The sequence below is a fragment of the Anomaloglossus baeobatrachus genome, chromosome 4 (assembly GCF_048569485.1).
Source record: "Anomaloglossus baeobatrachus isolate aAnoBae1 chromosome 4, aAnoBae1.hap1, whole genome shotgun sequence".
NCBI lineage: Eukaryota > Metazoa > Chordata > Amphibia > Anura > Aromobatidae > Anomaloglossus > Anomaloglossus baeobatrachus.
In genome coordinates, this window is record NC_134356.1 from 682,895,168 (window position 1) to 682,910,869 (window position 15,702).

The 15,702-nt window shown below is 49.5% G+C and overlaps 1 protein-coding gene across 1 annotated transcript in view; it reads right to left on the reverse strand.

Moving 5' to 3' along the window:
• EFNB3 (ephrin B3) overlaps window positions 1-8,315 on the reverse strand; it is a 190,107-nt gene extending 181,792 nt beyond the window's left edge. The window contains exon 1 of the mRNA XM_075343210.1: window positions 7,809-8,315. Coding sequence (XP_075199325.1) covers window positions 7,809-7,927 — 119 coding nt within the window. The 5' untranslated portion in view covers window positions 7,928-8,315. The remainder of the gene's footprint in view (window positions 1-7,808) is intronic.
• Window positions 8,316-15,702: the final 7,387 nt, after the last annotated feature.

Sequence of the window (15,702 nt, forward strand, 5' to 3'; positions counted from 1 at the left end):
CTGCCCTATACTTACCCCAGATACCCAGCCTGCCCTATACTTACCCCAGATACCCAGCCTGCCCTATACTTACCCCAGATACCCAGCCTGCCCTATACTCACCCCAGATACCCAGCCTGCCCTATACTTACCCCAGATACCCAGCCTGCCCTATACTTACCCCAGATACCCAGCCTGCCCTATACTTACCCCAGATACCCAGCCTGCCCTATACTCACCCCAGATACCCAGCCTGCCCTATACTTACCCCAGATACCCAGCCTGCCCTATACTTACCCCAGATACCCAGCCTGCCCTATACTTACCCCAGATACCCAGCCTGCCCTATACTTACCCCAGATACCCAGCCTGCCCTATACTTACCCCAGATACCCAGCCTGCCCTATACTTACCCCAGATACCCAGCCTGCCCTATACTTACCCCAGATACCCAGCCTGCCCTATACTTACCTCAGATGCCCAGCCTGTCCTATACTTACCCCAGATACCCAGCCTGCCCTATACTTACCCCAGATACCCAGCCTGCCCTATACTTACCCCAGATACCCAGCCTGCCCTATACTTACCCCAGATGCCCAGCCTGCCCTATACTTACCCCAGATGCCCAGCCTGCCCTATACTTACCCCAGATACCCAGCCTGCCCTATACTTACCCCAGATGTCCAGCCTGCCCTATACTTACCCCAGATGCCCAGCCTGCCCTATACTTACCCCAGATGCCCAGCCTGCCCTATACTTACCCCAGATACCCAGCCTGCCCTATACTTACTCCAGATACCCAGCCTGCCCTATACTTACCCCAGATACCCAGCCTGCCCTATACTTACCTCAGATACCCAGCCTGCCCTATACTTACCCCAGATACCCAGCATGCCCTATACTTACCCCAGATGCCCAGCCTGCCCTATACTTACCCCAGATACCCAGCCTGCCCTATACTTACCCCAGATGCCCAGCCTGCCCTATACTTACCCCAGATACCCAGCCTGCCCTATACTTACCCCAGATACCCAGCCTGCCCTATACTTACCCCAGATACCCAGCCTGCCCTATACTTACTCCAGATACCCAGCCTGCCCTATACTTACCCCAGATACCCAGCCTGCCCTATACTTACCCCAGATACCCAGCCTGCCCTATACTTACCCCAGATGTCCAGCCTGCCCTATACCTACCCCAGATGTCCAGCCTGCCCTATACTCACCCCAGATACCCAGCCTGCCCTATACTTACCCCAGATACCCAGCCTGCCCTATACTTACCCCAGATACCCAGCCTGCCCTATACTTACCCCAGATACCCAGCCTGCCCTATACTTACCCCAGATACCCAGCCTGCCCTATACTTACTCCAGATACCCAGCCTGCCCTATACTTACCCCAGATGCCCAGCCTGCCCTATACTTACCCCAGATACCCAGCCTGCAATATACTTAACCCAGATACCCAGCCTGCCCTATACTTACCCCAGATGCCCAGCCTGCCCTATACTTACCCCAGATGCCCAGCCTGCCCTATACTTACCCCAGGTGCCCAGCCTGCCCTATACTTACCCCAGATACCCAGCCTGCAATATACTTAACCCAGATACCCAGCCTGCCCTATACTTACCCCAGATGCCCAGCCTGCCCTATACTTACCCCAGATACCCAGCCTGCCCTATACTTACCCCAGATGCCCAGCCTGCCCTATACTTACCCCAGATGCCCAGCCTGCCCTATACTTACCCCAGATGCCCAGTCTGCCCTATACTTACCCCATATGCTCAGCCTGCCCTATACTTACCCCAGATACCCAGCCTGCCCTATACTTACCCCAGATGCCCAGCCTGCCCTATACTCACCCCAGATGCCCAGCCTGCCCTATACTTACCCCAGATGCCCAGCCTGCCCTATACTTACCCCAGATGCCCAGCCTGCCCTATACTTACCCCAGATACCCAGCCTGCCCTATACTTACCCCAGATACCCAGCCTGCCCTATACTTACCCCAGATGCCCAGCCTGCCCTATACTTACCCCAGATACCCAGCCTGCCCTATACTTACCCTAGATACCCAGCCTGCCCTATACTTACCCTAGATACCCAGCCTGCCCTATACTTACCCCAGATGCCCAGCCTGTCCTATACTTACCCCAGATACCCAGCCTGCCCTATACTTACCCCAGATGCCCAGCCTGCCCTATACTCACCCCAGATGCCCAGCCTGCCCTATACTTACCCCAGATGCCCAGCCTGCCCTATACTTACCCCAGATACCCAGCCTGCAATATACTTACCCCAGATGCCCAGCCTGCCCTATACTTACCCCAGATGCCCAGCCTGCCCTATACTTACCCCATTATTATCTATGACTATGCTTTTTCTCCTACTCCACATCATTCTCCCCTTCTATTTGTTGTGCTTGAAATCATACAATATCCTCTTCACATTCCCCCTTCTCTCTGGTTCGCTCTCCTCTCCCTTTTACCCTTGCAGGCATTAGATTACAAATTACCTTGCCTGCAACTTTTCCTCTCCAGTTCTCCTGACCATAAGCTCCGCTCCTGCCTGCAAGTCCTGTTTACACATCTCCTGGACGCCTTACACATCTCCTGCTTGTGCGCTCTATTACTCATGTTACCCCCCTCCTCTGCTCTCTATTTATTGCTGCCTCTCCACTTCTGAGCACTCTAATTCCCCAGTTCCTCCTTCCCTGCTCAATATACGCCGCTAGTTCTCTTATCTTTGTGCTCTATTTCCCCAGTTCCCTTACCTGTGCCCTCTATTTCCCCAGTTCCCTTACCTGTGCCCTCTATTTCCCCAGTTCCCTTGCCTGTGCCCTCTATTTCCCCAGTTCCTTTGCCTGTGCTCTCTATTTCCCCAGTTCCCTTGCCTGTGCCCTCTATTTCCCCAGTTCCCTTGCCTGTGCCCTCTATTTCCCCAGTCCCCTTGCCTGTGCCCTCTATTTCCCCAGTTCCTTTGCCTGTGCCCTCTATTTCCCCAGTTCCCTTGCCTGTGCCCTCTATTTCCCCAGTTCCCTTGCCTGTGCCCTCTATTTCCCCAGTTCCCTTGCCTGTGCCCTCTATTTCCCCAGTTCCTTTTCCTGTGCCCTCTATTTCCCCAGTTCCTTTGCCTGTGCTCTCTATTTCCCCAGTTCCTTTGCCTGTGCCCTCTATTTCCCCAGTTCTCTCACCCGTGCTCTCTATTTCCACAGTTCCCTTGCCTGTGCCCTCTATTTCCCCAGTTCCCTTGCCTGTGCCCTCTATTTCCCCAGTTCCTTTTCCTGTGCCCTCTATTTCCCCAGTTCCTTTTCCTGTGCCCTCTATTTCCCCAGTTCCTTTGCCTGTGCCCTCTATTTCCCCAGTTCCTTTGCCTGTGCCCTCTATTTCCCCAGTTCCTTTGCCTGTGCCCTTTATTTCCCCAGTTCCTTTGCCTGTGCCCTCTATTTCCCCAGTTCCTTTGCCTGTGCCCTTTATTTCCCCAGTTACTTTGCCTGTGCTCTCTATTTCCCCAGTTCCTTTGCTTGTGCCCTCTATTTCCCCAGTTCTCTCACCCGTGCTCTCTATTTCCACAGTTCCCTTGCCTGTGCCTTCTATTTCCCCAGTTCTCTTACCTGTGCTCTCTATTTCCCCAGTTCTCTTACCTGTGTTCTCCATTTCCCCAGTTCCCTTGCCTGTGCTCTCTATTTCCCCAGTTTCTTTGCCTGTGCTCTCTATTTCCCCAGTTCCATTGCCTGTACTCTCTATTTCCCCAGTTCTCTTGCCTGTGCTTTCTATTTCCCCAGTTCCTTTGCCTGTGCCCTCTATTTCCCCAGTTCTCTTACCTGTGCTCTCTATTTCCCCAGTTCCCTTGCCTGTGCTCTCTATTTCCCCAGTTCCCTTGATGTGCTCTCTATTTCCCTAGTTCCCTTGCCTGTGCTCTCTATTTCCCCAGTTCTTTTGCCTGTGCAAGTTACCTAGTTCCCTTGCCTATGCTCTCATTTTCTCCTTTCCCTTGCCGGTACTCTCTATTTCCCCAGTTTCCTTACCTGTACGATGTATTTCCCTAGTTCCCTTGCCCGTGTGCTCTATTTCCCCTTTTCTCCTCCTCTATGCTTTATTGCCCCAATTCCTTTGCCTGTACGCTCTATTTCCCATTGCCTATACTTCTTATTTCCCCAGTTCTCTAGTTTGTGCTCTCTATTTCCCTAGTTCTCTTCCCTGTACTCATTCCCCTAGTTCCCTTGCCCATGTGCTCTATTTCTCCTTGCCTGTGCTCTCTTTCCCCCCAGTTCAATTGCCTACATTCTGTATTTCTCCAGTTTCCTTGCTTGAACTCTTTATTTCCCTTTTTCCCTAGCCCTTGTGCACTATTTCCCCTCTTTCCCCACCTGGGCTCTCTATTTCCCCAGTTTCCTTGCCTGTACTCTTTATTTCCCTTGCCCTTCTGCTCTATTCCCCCTCAGTTCTTTTGCCTACCTGCTCTTTTTCCATATTTCCCTTGCCTGTACTCTCTATGTCCCCAGTTCCCTTGCTTGTACTCTCTATTCCCTAGTTCCTTTGCCTGTGTGCTCTATTTGCCCTGTTCCCCATCCTGTACTCTCTATTTCCCAAGTTTCCTTGCCTGAAGTCTCTATTTCCCTAGTTCCCTTGCCCGCGTGCTCTATTTCTCCTTTTACCTTACATGTACTCTCTAATTCCGCAGTTCCCTTGTCTGTACTCTCTATTTCCCTAGTTACCTTGCCCCTGTGCTCTATTTTCATAGTTCCAGTTCTCTCTGTTTCACCAGTTCCCTTTCTTGTAATATTTCCCCTTTTCCTTTACTTGTTCTCTCTATTTCCCCAGTTCCCTTGCCTGTGCTCTCTATTTCCCCAGTTTACATTCCTGGACTCTCTATTTCCCTAGTTCCCTTGCCTGTGCTCTTTGTTTCCACAGTTCCCTTGTCCATTCGCTCTTCTTTTCCAGTTTCCTTGCCTATACTCTCTATTTCCCCTTTTCACCTGTCTGTACTCTCTATTTCCCTAGTTCTCTTGCCTGTGTGCTCTTGTTTCCCAGTTTCCTTGCCTGAACTCTATTTCCCTAGTTCCCTTGCCTATGTGCTATTTCCCCTTTTCCCCGCCTGTACTCTCTATTTCCCCAGCTCCATTACCTGTACTCTCTATTTCCCCCTTTCCCCGCCTGTACTCTCTATTTCCGCAGCTCCATTACCTATACTCTCTATTTCCGCAGCTCCATTACCTATACTCTCTATTTCCGCAGCTCCATTACCTATACTCTCTATTTCTCCCTTTCCCCGCCTGTACTCTCTATATTCGCAGCTCCATTACCTATACTCTCTATTTCCCCATCTCCATTACCTGTGCTCTCTATTTCCCGTTTTCCCCGCCTGTACTCTCTATTTCCGCAGCTCCATTACCAGTGCTCTCTATTTCCACTTTTCCCTGCCTGTACTCTCTATTTTCCCAGTTCCCCCGCCTGTACTCTCTACTTCCCCTTTTCCCTGCCTGTACTCTCTATTTCCCCAGTTCTCTTGCCTGTGCTCTCTATTTCTCCGCCTGTACTCTCTGTTTCCCCAGTTTCATCGCCTGTGCTCTCTATTTCCCGCAGCTCCCTCTATTCCTTTTTTCCTTTCGCTCTCTGTTCCCAGTTCTCCTGCCACTGAGTGTTCGGATCTTCTACCTTTCCTCTCTCCTCGCCCATTTCCCCTCTCGAGCCCCCCACCTTTCCATATTTGAGCCTCATTGACTATGTTATTCCATTCGGCTGTGAGATAATTGCTGCTTCGTGTCTGTGTATCGGCCATGAGACTATACAATGTCTGATCTGCTGTCACCATGTGTAAGCATCATGCGCCTTGGACTTGTCGGTGTACCTGCCAGTCTATAGCCCTCGGCCATTGTCCCCATGATCTATGTCTCCTTCCAATTCATGTCCATTCTTTACAGATGGAGCCCCCTAATTCTGTACTGTGGGGTCCCTATGGAGCAGATACTACATATCACTGATACCATATCTATACCATCAACACGTGACGGAGTGACGTTGACTGACTTCATCTCATTTGGCCTCCCCTCTTACACGCAAGGGATGGGTATGACCCAGGTAAATGCCCACCTCGCCCCTTCAACCCTGGCTTATAAATCCATGTAAACACAGATGTTTCCAATACCATAACTATAACACATCGTACCTCCATCTTACGTCCTGAGTGCACTTTCTATAAACACAGCCATCTGCAAAAAAAAACGACCAAGACAGAAGCACATCCCCCCCACCCCCCGCGCACCGCACCGGCCGATTGCAAGCTCTTTGTTCCACTCCGCCATGGCTTGTGGCTCAGCATCGGTCTGGTTTGGACAGAGGATGCTTTTCCCACTAAGGCACTGGATGCAAAGCCTATAGAGCCCGCAGGCTGGGAACTATTGGTTTAGCCCCAGGGTCTTACGCTTATACTCCCAGTGAGTCATCCTGCGCTTCTCGATGGCTAAATCCTGCGTAATGAAAAAAAAAAAAAATACAAAACAAAGGTGATGTCGAAAAAGGCTTTATCAGCTACCGAAATTAGAGAGGAAGGTAAACACGGGCAGGTTGGGCAAGTCGAAAATTGTTGAACGTGGCACACGAAGGGTTACCACGTCCCCAGTAATAGCCCCGGAACATAAAAAAAATCCAAAAATGTAACAAGAATCAAAAACAACATAAACAATGCAACCATAAAAGCTGCGATTGTGGCCAAAAAGGGCCCCAAAATCAAACCTGGTGCAACTCACCTAAAAATATATATCGAAATTTAATTTGTTTTTCTTTTTGTAGGTAAAAATTGAGTAAAAATTTGTCAAATTTTTCAAAAATTTTCTAGAATACAACAGTTTGGGGTTTTTTCCTTACAAACGTGGGTGCGTCCTATCCGCTATGGGCGAATATTCATTTTTGTCTACCTCTGTCCCCTACAGATAAATATTAATACAGCCATTTCCGTCTCCAAACACCGTAACGCGAAACGTCGCCGGGATTAATGAATGTTTAATAAGATTTAACCACTCAATGCAAGGTAAAAAAAAAAATGCATAGATTTTTCAATTTTTTTTTACAAATTTGGACAACTTTTTGACTAGAGGATTAGTAAAAACTAAAAATAAAGATATAAAAATAATAATAAAATAATAGTCACAAGGATGGGGGTGTAAGAGTTAACACAAGAAAGAGATACAATGTAGCAAGTATTCGAATATTAATAAAGATGCATAAAATAATGATAAAATAATATTCACAAGGATGGAGCTGTAAGGGTTAACACAAGAGATACAATGTAGCAAGAATTCAAATATTAACAAAGATGCATAAAATAATAATAATAAAAGAGTATTCACAAGGATGGAGCTGTAAGGGTTAACACAAGGGATACATTGTAGCAAGAATTCAAATATTAACAAAGATGCATAAAATAATAAAAGAATATTCACAAGGATGGGGGGGTGTAAGGGTTAACACAAGAAAGATACAATGTAGCAAGAATTCAAATATTAATAAAGATGAATAAAATAATAATAGAATAATATTCACAAGGATGGGGGTGTAAGGGTTAACACAAGAAGAGATACATTGTAGGAAGAATTCGAATATTAATAAAGATGCATAAAATAATAATAATAACAGAATATTCCCACGGATGGGGGTGTAAGGGTTAACACAAGAAATAGATACAATGTATCAGGAATTCGAATATTAACGGCCGACATTCTACACCTGGAACTTTTTGAAATCTCCCTTCTGATTGACAGAAGCTGAGGTGGTGGAGACCTGGAGGGTGAGATTTAGGGTTAATCGGAGCCCCCCGAATCCCCACTAACCTTTTGTTGGAGCTGTTCCAGTAGATGGGGTCCAGGCTCAAGGCTGAAATAATCCAAAAATTCCAGAGGGTGATCAGCATCCGAATGTACAGAGCGGAGAGGAACTCTCGTAAAAACATGGTTGGGGAGAGAGGGGGGTGCTCTTTGTTCACCCTGAAATCCTGGGATTTTGGTTAAAATGCAAGCGGTGTTTGTGGGGACGGAGGGGGAGATGCTCGGGGAGGGAAGCGTCTGGGGGGCTGTGTGGGGTCTGCTGGGGTCTCAAAGATGTGGAATAAAGTTTAGGATAGAAAGTTTTGCCATATTGGCAGGAGGACGGTGGAGAAGGGTTTAGGGTGTTTGGCCCATTTTGAGGGGATGAGGGTCATTTTGAGCAGTGTTGGTGGGGGAGGGGTGAAGGCATGGATGAGGGGAGTGAGGGGTTTTGTCTCTGGCTCCCTGGATCCCCCCTCTCTCTCTGTATGTGTGGATGAGTGAGGAGTAGTAGGGTCTTTCTGCAAGGAAGGAGAAGGCTGCTGGAATAAATCCCTTGCACAGAAGAATGGGAAGGTGGAGAGAAGGGGAGGAGAGGCTGATGAATGCAAGGAGGGGAGAAGAGGAGGAATGGTGGAGAGCAGCCGAGGGGAGGGGAGGTGTGGGGGGAGGAGGGAGGGACAGCAGCCACACTCATTTCCAGGCTGAGTGTGCATCCAGATACACACAATGTCCACACACCCACATGTACACACGCAGGTGAACCGGACCGCATCACTGACCTCAACCGGGCACCCATGGGGCACCAGTCCCCCCATCCACACACACAATGTTCACCAGCAGGTGAACCGGACCGCATCACTGACCACAACCAGACACCCATGGGTCACCAGTCCCCCCATCCACACACACAATGTTCACCAGCAGGTGAACCGGACCGCATCACTGACCACAACCGGGCATCCATGGGGCACCAGTCCCCTCCATCTAGATACACACAATGTCCACAAACAGGTGAACCGGACCACATCACTGACCACAACCGGGCACCCATGGGAACCAGTCCCCCCATCCACACAAGCACAATGTCCACAAGTAGATGAACTGGACCGCATCACTGACCACAACCGGGCACCCATGGGAACCAGTGGCCCCCCATCTAGACACACACAATGTCCACAAGCAGGTGACCTAGACCACATCACTGTCCACAATTTGGCACCCATGGATCATCAGTAGCTCCTCATCCAGACACACACAATGTCCACAAGCAGGTGACCTAGACCACATCACTGTCCACAATTTGGCACCCATGGATCATCAGTAGCTCCTCATCCAGACACACACAATGTCCACAAGCAGGTGAACCGGACCACATCAATGACCACAACTGGGCACTCATGGGTCACCATGTAGTCCAGACACACACAATGCCCACAACCAGGTGAACCAAATCGCATCACTGACCACAACTGGGCACCCATGGGGCACTAGTGGCCCCCCATCCATACACACACAATGTCCACAAGTAGATGAACTGGACCGCATCACTGACCACAACTGGGCACCCATGGGTCACCAGTGGCCCCCCATCCAGACACACACAATGTCCACACACCCACATGTGCACATGTAGCACCCCTGAGACCATCAGGGTACTACAAGTTTCTGCATCCCCACAAGGATTTAAGGCCTACCCCCTTAGGGACCCAGAACCCCAGTGCCGGTACCAACAATAACCCAGGTAATCCCAGTTTTTCCTCAACAATCCCCCATACAATGGTACCCAGCTACGGTGGGACCAATGCATGGCTGCCTAGAGGTGGAGCCACTCCAGTCCACTAGTTGACCAGGTGAGAGGGGCAGAGTATGGAGAGTAGTCAGTGAGTTAACAGCAGTAGGAGATTGAAGGTGGAAGCGAGCGACATCCTGACTCGGGTTGATGGTGACCTGGTACCCAGGAGAAGTGGTTGCCGGTATAGTACAGTGGCGTACTCCTGAAACTACGCACTGACGGGGTACAGGACCCTAGGACAGGAAAGAGCTTCAAGCCGACCTGTTAACACCTGCACAGCGAGGGGACCATCAAGGACTTTGCTGACCCTAAAGAATCCGAAGACTCAGTAGCAATGGGAGAACCGGGGACAGGACCAAAGACTCCAACCCCACAGGGTTCACGCTACCGTCAGGTGGACAGAAGTGGACAAACCACAAACCGGGGACCCCCAGTTGTTCTATACCACGGAGACCCACTTACCAGAGACAGATGCAGGGGAAGAAGGTACCAGAGAAACAGACTGGCACTGGAACGAAGGGAACCTGGAGGTGAAACCAGCCGGCCTCGGGCAACCAGTTAACATCTTCAGCAGTGAGTAAACCAGTTGCACTGAACACTTGTGTGGACTCCCTTCTTCCGATGGCCACTGCACCATACACCTGCTTGGGCAAAACCCTACTTGCGGAGGGTCTACCATACTAGCTGCTCATACCATCAGCCCCAGTAGTAACATTCTGCAGCGGCGGCTCCCTACACTTAGCCGCAACACCGCAAGTGGCGTCACATGTGAACATTATCTTATCCTCCCCTATAAATATCCCCATTACAAAAAGGGCCCAGGGCACGGAACCAGGTAACGGCCACCACCATGACTTCCCCAAAACCTATACTGCCCGGAACCGAGTACCCCATATCCCTGGGTGCTACACACACGCAGGTGAACCAGACCACATCACTGAACACAACTGGCCCGGGCACCCATGGGTCACCACCCACCACCACCACCAGTGGTCCTCATCCAGACGCACACAATGTCCACAAGCAGGTGAACCGGACCGCATCAGTGACCACAACTGGGCACCCATGGGGCACTAATGGCCCCCACCCAGACACACACAATGTCCACAAGCAGGTGAATTGGACCGAACCACAAAGGGCACCCATGGGGCACCAGTGGCCCCCGCCAGCCTGGATTGACCCCTTTACATTCAGATGTTTCAGAATGGTCGTCATTACAGATTTTTACACTTACGCCCCTGTTACACCAAAAATGCCCCCATCAATGGGTTAAACCCAATTCGTTGACCGCCAGCATCTATTACAGGGATTTTTTTTTATGTATTTAGGACCATGAGGCGTTAAAACGTTTACTGAACTATTGCCCTTCGGGACCCTGGGAAAGCTGGGTAATACCGCGTGTAAAAAGCATGGCTGGTATGGAACCATAGAATCCGGTTCTGGGTCTTGGTAGCCATTTTTCTTTGTCACCCCCTCCAGATACAGCCTGGAGAGTCCATATTTGAGATACCTATTTATTAAGGCAATTTCTCTTTAAGAGTAAGGGAAGGTCCACAGGTTAAGCCCGCCCCCTCAGACCCCTCCCCTTCGTGCTGCTTAAAGGAACATTCCCCATTATTCACGAGGTCAGTCTAATTTTATCAGAGGTTGATATTTTACGCACAAACAAGCTCAGCGTATAGAAAGCGTAAAAAAAAGCCGCAACTATGTGACGAGATGCAATTCCATTAACAAGCAGAATTCGGTGCGTCCTTTGTGTATGCGGCACTAATGGCATCCTGAAAATGTAAAATGAACGTGTCCTCTAAATATCAGGCACAATGCTATTCTAATCTATGAGCGCAAGGTGGAGTTCCCCTTTAAATTACCTGTAATCTTAAAGTGACAGTTTCCATTTTTCACTAAATATTCTTAATATCGGAATATTTATAGGAGAAAATGCCCCGAATTCATCCTGAGTGTCCGTCATTAAAAATCACCCGAAAAATGAAAACCCGACATGTGGACGTGCCGATGACGAGCGGAGGAACCAGACTTTTGGCAGCTGGCAAAGAGTTGACTAATTAGCATAATATAACGCAGGAGACGTGTTCCATACCAGATGGAGTGTAAAGATATTAAAGATGGCACGTCAGCAAATATGGTACAGGGGTACCGGCTGCCAGGACGAAATCAGCCGCAATACAGAAGATAGCACGCAAGGCGATATAACATAGGCATCCTCTAGTGGAGGGTGATATGGAACAAGATGATATAACCTGGGTATATTTATATGTGTACAGCTGGTATAACCTGGGCATCCTCTGTATATAATTATATATGTACAGCTGGTTGTGATGGTAGAATATGGGGGATTGTGTATAATTTTGTGTAGGTTCATATTTTAGGCGTGGTGCTCTGTCCTGTTTGCAGGGTAATAACCCCCTGCCGGTCTTTTGTCTCTAAGTCTGGGGGAGAGTGGCCTGGGATCCACCCAAACTCTTTGCTTACCTGGGGAATATTCAGTCAGGGTGGGAAAGACAAGAGAGAAGGAGTATGATTGATCCTCTGAGGGAGAAGCTGACACCCCAGAGAGACTGTGAGAAACCCCAATTTCACTGGAAAAAAACTTTTGGAAGATTATGACTGATCCCAGGGACATTTATCCCATTAATGGACTACTTTACCCTATGTGTGGTGGATTATTTTATGGATCTTCTGATTTGCATGGAATAAAGGATCTCTGGATTGTTCACCAATCTCCGGCTCTGTTGATTGTGTGATATGGGAGAAAGACCCTGTCACAACTGGTGGCAGCGGTGGGATCAATAAAGCGCAATCTAATGGATATCCACCCACAGAGTGAGTACAGAAACTGGACAGCATCCAGTCTACAGGAGAGAGCCAGAGATCTTGGCCGGAGCTACCAGGGACTGACTAAAGAGGCCTCAATTCATCTACTGGTGGGTGCGAGCCAGTCCACCTCCTCCCAGATGTCTGACGGGATCCCTACCCCAAAAAAGCCAGTGGTTGGTGTGGTTCGAAGAAGAGATGGCAGCTCTTGGCCCCGGTGTATCTCAGGAGTATAAGGAGCAGGCTGCTCGCCGAGCACAGAGGAGACAAGAAGCAATGGAGTCCGGCAGAGGGAGTGATGTGAGTTGGAGTGTAAACCCAGCGATCCGGGAGCCTGTGCGGATCACCCGGGTGGACTTCAAGCCATTTGATGAGGCTTCCGGAGATGTGAAAGAAAGTTCTCACCCCTTTACGTTGACTTGCCTAATGACTCAGACACTCGTGGTCGGCCACTAGGGGTTTATGGGTGCGAGCCACAGCCCTGAGTTCCTCTCACCATCAAAGTAAGCACTTACAGGAGGTCATACTGGATGGACAGAGCGTCATTGGATTTTGTGACTCCGGGGCATTTCTCACAATAGCTGATCCCCGGGTGGTTCGGCAAGAGGCGATACATCATGTTCCAGGGATTGTTATTGAATTGGCTGGAGGTCAAAGGAGGAATATCCCAAAGGCGACTAGATCTGGACTTTGGCTTTGGGTTCAAGCAATGTGTGGTTGGGGTGATGAGTGGCTGTCTGCAGATATTCTCCTAGGAAATGATGTGGGAGATCTACAATGTCAATTTGTGGGTACAGGAAACACAGTTTGAGTGAAGGAGGACACAAAGGGAAGCTTGTCCTTCCAACCCTACCGCTGTACAAGGGACTATCTACAGCTTCTCCATCCAATACAAGCGTGGAAGCCAACTCCAGAGCGCTGATGGACTGTCCCGGCAAGAAGAACCATAGACTATCCACAGCTGAGCAACATGGACTTAAGAGAGATGGCCAGAGGTCTGTGTAGACCTCATGGCGTACTCACTTATTAAGAAGGAGGGAGAGGTTGTGATGGTGGAATATGGGTGTTGTGTATAATTTTGTGTAGGTTCGTATTTTAGGCGTGGTGCTCTGTCCATTCTGTGTGTTCCTTGTGTGTATATTGTCCTGTTTGCAGGTTAATCACCCCCTGCCGGGCTTTTGTCCCTAAATCTGGGGGAGGGGGGCCTGGGATCCACCCAAACTCTCTGCTTACCTGAGAGATTATTCATTCTGGCCAAGAAAGACACAAGAGAAGGAGTAAGATTGATCCTGAGGAAGAAGCTGACACCCCAGATAGACTGTGAGAAACCCTGATTTCCCTGGAAAAGGACTGCTGGAGGATTATGAATAACCTTCTGGGACATTTATCCCATTACAGGACTACTTTGTGGTGGATTATTTTATGGATCTTCTGATTTGCATGGAATAAAGGATCTCTGGATTGTTCACCCATCTCCTGCTCTGTTGATTGTGTGATATCGGAGAAGGACCGCATGACACTGGTATAACCTGGGCATCTTCTCTATATAATTATATATGTACAACTGGTATAACTGGGACATCTCCTGTGTATACAGTACCTTGAAAAAGTATCTGTAGCGCCCCATGGGGCACACTGGTCACTGCCGTAATGGACTCCGGACAATCCCAGATCCGGTAAGGGGCCACCACCGGTGTTTTCAGAGAGAAGGAGTGAGAGTCCTATTTCCCCCCTCCACAGTTAGGTACCCTGGCTGAGCTCTCGCTCGAAGCCCCGAGCCCAGTAAAGTCCAAGTTTTCCAGAAATGTCTTGCCAGAACTATGGTCCTGACAGGTCTGTTTTGATGTGAGTGTGTTGCGCCTATTTCCAACCCAAGTAGAATCCGCCCTCCCAGGTAGCTGGCTTCAGTGACCGGGAAGTCCCATGATCATATGACCACCCCCCTGCCTACCCTGAGCCAACCCACCCTCTGAGAAGGTTCCTAAGCTGTATGTAGTGTGTGAATGTTGAACACCGGTGATTAACCCCCTTACCTGAGATGAATACCGCACCTTAATATAGGTGCAGTACCCTGTGGTGACCAGAGCCTCAGGGGCGCCACATTCCCCCACGGCAAATGGCAGCACTCCCGGGCTGCAACAAAACAAAGTTAACACGCAATTTTTATATATGCATGTAACATGTTAACAAGAAAACATCTTTCCCTTTTTTGGGAGACAGCAATAATTTCAAAACGTTTCAAACATGTTCAACAATACCGGTCACAGGTCATCAAAATAGCTCAAGTCAGAAAATATCAGCAATGAGAAAACATTCTGTACATTAAAAACATTAACAATTTTTCTTGCTTGGTTGCTGGTGTTTCCAGAGGGCCGGTCGTACCCCCCGTCTTGGCAAGATCACTGGACATCCTCTGGCTATATGTCCTGCTCGCTTGCAATGACAATAGACAGGAATGAGAAGACCAGTGGGGTCAGGAACAGAGTCCCCCTCTGGAATGGTGCTCAAGCGACCTCCTGGAACCCCTGGTTTAAAGGGTAGGATCATTACTATGTCACCTGCAGTCCTATCATGAGGTTCCGGGTGATGAATCTGCCAGCACTGCACCCCACCGGGACCCATTTTTTTTTAAGTCCTTTCCTTCCTCTTTCAACTGGTCATTCGAGGTGGTAGACTCCCCCCCAGCATTGGATCCTTGGTTTGCGCGCTTTTCGGGGAGCTACTCCCCATGGCTCTCCCTCTTCTTTTCCTGCGCGGAATTGTTAATGGCGACTGTTCTTTTTGCAAAGGAACGGTTCAACACCAAATTATCCGATTTAATACAGTTCTGTAGGCTCACAGTACCTGGTCTAATGGGCACGATATCCTGGTCGTGACGCCAAATGTAGCGCCCCATGGGGCAGGTGGTTAACCTACTCATCACTGGGACGTTTCGAGTCGGGTCAAGCATTGTCACGTGGTGGCCTTGCCCGGTTCCGTTGCCTCCAGGCATACAGTAAATGGTGGGGGAAGCGGGGTATTGGGAAAAGTTTGTCGTGATGCCACCTGTAGTGTGCGGCCAGGGAGTAGCTGTGGCTGCCGGGTTCCTCACTGGGGCAGGTGTTATGGTAGCCGGGATGGTGTCGCTCCCCACAGGTGGAGCGGGCCCCGGGTGGATGATGCAGAGGGGTGTAATGGCCGTTGGCGCCTAAGTGCTGGGTGGCAGCGCCGGTAAGGACGAACCAACACAGTCTCTGCGGGTTCAGGGTCAGTTGCCAGCCCAGTCACACTGGTCTCTGTCGTCGTGGGCTCCGG